The 1464-nt window shown below is 42.0% G+C and overlaps 1 protein-coding gene across 1 annotated transcript in view; it reads left to right on the top strand.

Moving 5' to 3' along the window:
* Guca1c (guanylate cyclase activator 1C) overlaps positions 1 to 624 on the top strand; it is a 34142-nt gene extending 33518 nt beyond the window's left edge. Inside the window, exon 5 of the mRNA XM_013028507.1 lies at positions 499 to 624. Coding sequence (XP_012883961.1) covers positions 499 to 624 — 126 coding nt within the window. The remainder of the gene's footprint in view (positions 1 to 498) is intronic.
* The last annotated feature ends 840 nt before the right edge of the window (positions 625 to 1464 follow it).

Below are 1464 nucleotides of genomic sequence, written 5' to 3'. Positions count from 1 at the left end.
AAAAAAAAAGAGAGCCAGGGCAGCACACCAAACCAGCTAGAAAGACAGGTGAGAACTGAGAGCTTTCAGCTCCATGACCAGCACAAATAGGACAGGTAAAATGAGACCCGTAACAGCTTAATGTGATCTTCACCATCCATGTATACAAATTAGGATCGTCCAAGCTGGGTTTTTGCCCTGGGTCTACCTCTCTCCCTTGATTTTATTTTGGTGGGAGGAGGGACCTGCTAGGCCTGCTCTTTTATTTTTTATTATCTTTAAGTATATGTACAGAAGAGTTGCCATTCAACAGAGCAGCTATGGATACAATGCATCTTGATCAAGGTCACCCCTTTCCCCTTGATATTTTGAATGCTGTTATTTCTTCTCTGGCATTTCCAGCTCTCATCACTCAGCTGCTCAGAGCTGGAACCTCTCTTAGTACATTATTCATTCCCTTTGGGATCGTGTTGCCTGGTCTGTGTTGCCTGCCCAGATTTGGTTTCAAAATTTTCCTAGATGCAGTCTCCAGAATCCCGAACTCTATTCTATGCACAGTATCGACTCACTCCAGGTCCTTCTCCTCCCAAAGTAATTGCTCCTGTACCTGGTGAGGGAGAAAAGAATACTCAGTTCCTTTTCTAAAGAAATAGCTTTGTCCTATCTGTATTGAGGGGCCATACAGCACACCCAGTCTGCCTCTTCGGATGCTGCCACTGGTGGGCAGAATGCGAACATCCCTGTTATTGGCCATAAGAAAGCAAATCACAAAATGCCCTGTATGCCATAGCTTTTCTGAGGGTGGTCCAATGAAGGAGATAAGCCTGAAATCCAGGAGCAAGAACATTTAAATTGGTTCATGATTAAAAGAGATGGGGAAAAAAACCTAAAATATTTTTGGAGGGAGGGAGGGAGAGAGAGAGAGAGAGAGTGAGAGAGAGAGAGAGAGAACACAAAGCTGTGCTGTTTCCCTCATCTTCATATCCCAAGGGCAAATCCCCCAATGCAACACCCTTCTTCCTGTTCCCTCTGCAACTTATCATTTCAATGCCAAGCTCAATGAAAGAGTCCTGTTTCAGGTGTGCAATCATGCTATTTTAATAGATCATATGTTTTTCAGTAAGTTTCTTTCCCCCTCAGATTATAAACTGTATGCAGAGACTACTGCCCATGACTTGTTTTCCCAAATTTGATACTATTTAACTAGAACTCCATGATTTTTCTTCCATAGCATTGTTTTTAAAGCAACAGCTTCCATGACAGGTGTCCTAAGGCTGTCTTTACCAAGGAACAGTGGCCCCAACAAATCATGTCTCTGCCTAAAGAGAGCCTCTGTCCTTGAACCTTTTTTTGTTTTGCTTTTTTCTACAATGCTTTGCTTGATGCTTTGAAGAGAAACTAATAGACGAAAGATGAAAGAGAAAATACTAACAAGTCTAATCACGTTTGCCTTTTATCAATGACACTCTCAAGAAAAACTAAAAT

Source organism: Dipodomys ordii, unplaced genomic scaffold, assembly GCF_000151885.1.
Source record: "Dipodomys ordii isolate 6190 unplaced genomic scaffold, Dord_2.0 Scaffold111, whole genome shotgun sequence".
NCBI classification, from domain to species: domain Eukaryota; kingdom Metazoa; phylum Chordata; class Mammalia; order Rodentia; family Heteromyidae; genus Dipodomys; species Dipodomys ordii.
The sequence above is the reverse complement of the archived record's forward strand: the minus strand, read 5'-3'. Positions and strand labels throughout refer to the sequence as shown.